We start from the raw sequence: 3,948 nt of genomic DNA on the forward strand, positions 1-3,948 counted from the left end.
GCTGCCATGCCATGCTGCCAGGCTGCCATGCTGCCATGCTGCCATGCTGCCATGCTGCCATGATGCCATGATGCCATGCTGCCAGGCTGCCATGCTGCCATGATGCCATGCTGCCATGATGCCATGCTGCCAGGCTGCCATGCTGCCATGCTGCCATGATGCCATGCTGCCATGATGCCATGCTGCCATGCTGCCATGCTGCCATGATGCCATGATGCCATGCTGCCAGGCTGCCATGCTGCCATGATGCCATGCTGCCATGATGCCATGCTGCCATGATGCCATGCTGCCAGGCTGCCAGGCTGCAGGAGTAGCCAGCCGTGTGTTTTATATTTGATAAGCTCCAGCATGAAATACAGAAAGTTGTAAATGATTGACAGGAGAGATGCCAGCAGGCCTGAAAGCCTCCGCAATTACTGTGATGCTGAGGCCATTTGACTATTTTACCAGCATGTCATTATCAACCCCAAAATGGCCTCCTTTCTTCTCTGCCTCTCAGACTATTGGCCCGACCTGCTGAAGGGTTGTGAATGATTTGTGCTCCCACCTTCATGGAGTCCCTTTAATATATCGTAATGTCATGTATCACCATCATGACCATCACATGGGTCATATGGGTCCTGGTCTAACGTAGTGCACTATATAGGGAACAGGGAACTATGTGGGACACATCCTCAGTTTTTTTTTATAAGCGTGCATAATGCAAAGGTTTTGGAGCGAGCGTGAGTGGTTAGTTTCTTCTGCTGCGTGTCTTAGCCCTGTTTGATATCATCAGTCTGATAAGAGACTTAATTTATTCATATCCACGTCTAGTAATACCCCCTGAAATCCTTTGAAATGTTACATCCTTCCATCTTAATCTCCCATCTCTAATCATACGGTAACATCTTGACTGGACGTTTTGATTGGCTAGATTTCTAGAAAAGATAAGAACCAATCACCATACAGCATTGGGCAATCCTGTCAAGATGGTAACAACAATAAAAACTGCTGGTCCACGACCCCAAGTCTCCAATCTCCCAAGCCTCCAACCCTCCAATCTCCCAAACCTCCAACCCTCCAATCTCCCAAGCCTCCAACCCTCCAATCTCCCAAGCCTCCAACCCTCCAATCTCCCAAGCCTCCAATCTCCCACGCCTCCAATCCATCAAGACTCTAACCCTCCAATCTCCCAAGCCTCCAATCTCCCAAGCCTTCAATCCATCAAGCCTCCAACCCTCCAATCCCCCAAACCCCCAGCCCTCCAATCCCTCAAGCCTCCAATCCATCAAGCCTCCAGCCCTCCAATCCCTCAAGCCTCCAATCCTCCAAGTCTCCAATCTCCCAAGCCTCCAGCCCTCCAATCCCCCAATGCTCCAATCCCCCAAGCCTCCAATCCATCAAGCCTCCAACCCTCCAAGCCCCCAGCCCTCCAATCCCTCAAGCCTCCAATCTTCCAAGCCTCCAATCTCCCAAGCCCCCAGCCCTCCAATCCCTCAAGCCTCCAATCCCTCAAGCCTCCAATCCTCCAAGCCTCCAATCTCCCAAGCCTCCAGCCCTCCAATCCCTCAAGCCTCCAACCCTCCATTCTCCCAAGCCTCCAACCCTCCAATCTCCCAAGCCTCCAACCCTCCAATCCCCCAAGCCTCCAGCCCTCCAATCCCTCAAGCCTCCAATCCCCCAAGCATCCAATCTCCCAAGCCTCCAGCCCTCCAATCCCCCATCCTCCAATCCCCCAAGCCTCCAATCTTCCAAGCCTCCAAGCCCTCCAATCCCTCAAGCCTCCAATCTCCCAAACCTCCAATATCCCAAGCCTCTAACCCTCCAATCTCCGAAGCCTCCAATCCCTCAAGCATCCAGCCCTCCAATCCCATGTCATGGCAGACATTCAAATTCATGGAGACATATTTATGTTAAACGGACACAAGGTTAATTAGCAACCAATTTAATTAATATTTTTACCCAGTAAACAAGAACAGAGAACAGAGAACAGGGAGGATCTTTACCTCGGCAGGGTGACAGTGACCCTAATTAAAGTGATTTGTTCTTTAGAAGAAAATCATGGCTGCCCATTTCTCCCATTAGTAATGGAACTAGAGAGGAGAGCGATGAACACAGCCGGTGCTTTGAAATGACCCGGTGAAGGGAGGGAGAGGAAGAGGGAGGTATGGAGGAAGAGGAAGAGGGAGGTATGGACCTATCGGCTGCCTTCGATACTGTGAACCATCAGATCCTCCTCTCCACCCTCTCCGAGTTGGGCATCTCCGGCGCGGCCCACGCTTGGATTGCGTCCTACCTGACAGGTCACTCCTACCAGGTGGCGTGGCGAGAATCTCCTCACCACGCGCTCTCACCACTGGTGTCCCCCAGGGCTCTGTTCTAGGCCCTCTCCTATTCTCGCTATACACCAAGTCACTTGGCTCTGTCATAACCTCACATGGTCTCTCCTATCATTGCTATGTAGACGACACACAATTAATCTTCTCCTTTCCCCCTTCTGATGACCAGGTGGCGAATCGCATCTCTGCATGTCTGGCAGACATATCAGTGTGGATGACGGATCACCACCTCAAGCTGAACTTCGGCAAGACGGAGCTGCTCTTCCTCCCGGGGAAGGACTGCCCATTCCATGATCTCGCCATCACGGTTGACAACTCCATTGTGTCCTCCTCCCAGAGCGCTAAGAACCTTGGCGTGATCCTGGACAACACCCTGTCGTTCTCAACTAACATCAAGGCGGTGGCCCGTTCCTGTAGGTTCATGCTCTACAACATCCGCAGAGTACGACCCTGCCTCACACAGGAAGCGGCGCAGGTCCTAATCCAGGCACTTGTCATCTCCCGTCTGGATTACTGCAACTCGCTGTTGGCTGGGCTCCCTGCCTGTGCCATTAAACCCCTACAACTCATCCAGAACGCCGCAGCCCGTCTAGTGTTCAACCTTCCCAAGTTCTCTCACGTCACCCCGCTCCTCCGCTCTCTCCACTGGCTTCCAGTTGAAGCTCGCATCCGCTACAAGACCATGGTGCTTGCCTACGGAGCTGTGAGGGGAACGGCACCTCAGTACCTCCAGGCTCTGATCAGGCCCTACACCCAAATAAGGGCACTGCGTTCATCCACCTCTGGCCTGCTCGCCTCCCTACCACTGAGGAAGTACAGTTCCCGCTCAGCCCAGTCAAAACTGTTCGCTGCTCTGGCTCCCCAATGGTGGAACAAACTCCCTCACGACGCCAGGACAGCGGAGTCAATCACCACCTTCCGGAGACACCTGAAACCCCACCTCTTTAAGGAATACTTAGGATAGGATAAAGTAATCCTTCTCACCCCCCTTAAAATATTTAGATGCACTATTGTAAAGTGGCTGTTCCACTGGATGTCATAAGGTGAATGCACCAATTTGTAAGTCGCTATGGATAAGAGCGTCTGCTAAATGACTTAAATGTAATGTAAATGTATGGAGAAAGAGGAAGAGGGAGGTATGGAGAAAGAGGAAGAGGGAGGTATGGAGAAAGAGGAAGAGGGAGGTATGGAGAAAGAGGAAGAGGGAGGTATGGAGAAAGAGGAAGAGGGAGGTATGGAGAAAGAGGAAGAGGGAGGTATGGAGGAAGAGGAAGAGGGAGATATGGAGGAAGAGGAAGAGGGAGGTATGGAGGAAGAGGAAGAGAGAGAGGGGGGCCATGACTCTGTTATGCTCTGTTATGGGTCTTGATAATAGGGCAGGAGCAAGACGCAGCTACACTATCAGCTCTCTCTCTCTCTAATGGCCGTCCATGATGAGAGTGGGGTTTTCAATGATCAACCATTTATTGTGTGTGTGTGCGCTGGTGCCTGAGTGTTCAGTGTTCGGGAGTAATGAATGTTCAGTGTTCGGGAGTAATGAGTCATTTAACTACATTTTGCAGTAGCTTGGTGGTAGTTGAACTACATTCAATCTAGGTAGTGTTTTCAGCAGTTAATTGCTGTTTTACCA

The 3,948-nt window shown here is 51.4% G+C and overlaps 1 protein-coding gene across 1 annotated transcript; it reads left to right on the top strand.

Annotated features, from left to right (window-relative positions):
• Nucleotides 1–262: 262 nt before the first annotated feature.
• Nucleotides 263–1,896, top strand: LOC124019527 (extensin-like). Its single transcript, XM_046334889.1, has 2 exons — nucleotides 263–320; nucleotides 1,073–1,896. Exons 1-2 carry the CDS (start codon nucleotides 263–265, stop codon nucleotides 1,894–1,896), a joined length of 882 nt encoding a protein of 293 aa, XP_046190845.1.
• Nucleotides 1,897–3,948: the final 2,052 nt, after the last annotated feature.

Source organism: Oncorhynchus gorbuscha, unplaced genomic scaffold, assembly GCF_021184085.1.
Source record: "Oncorhynchus gorbuscha isolate QuinsamMale2020 ecotype Even-year unplaced genomic scaffold, OgorEven_v1.0 Un_scaffold_619, whole genome shotgun sequence".
NCBI lineage: Eukaryota > Metazoa > Chordata > Actinopteri > Salmoniformes > Salmonidae > Oncorhynchus > Oncorhynchus gorbuscha.

What these genes read in the sequence shown, in the direction of transcription:
- LOC124019527 (XM_046334889.1), top strand. Translation starts at nt 263, where the DNA reads ATGCCATGCTGCCATGATGCCATGCTGCCAGGCTGCCAGGCTGCAGGA. An exon ending in GGCTGCAGGAGTAGCCAGCC is followed by an intron (nt 321 to 1,072) that starts GTGTGTTTTATA and finishes CAATCTCCCAAG; the next exon opens with CCTCCAACCCTCCAATCTCC.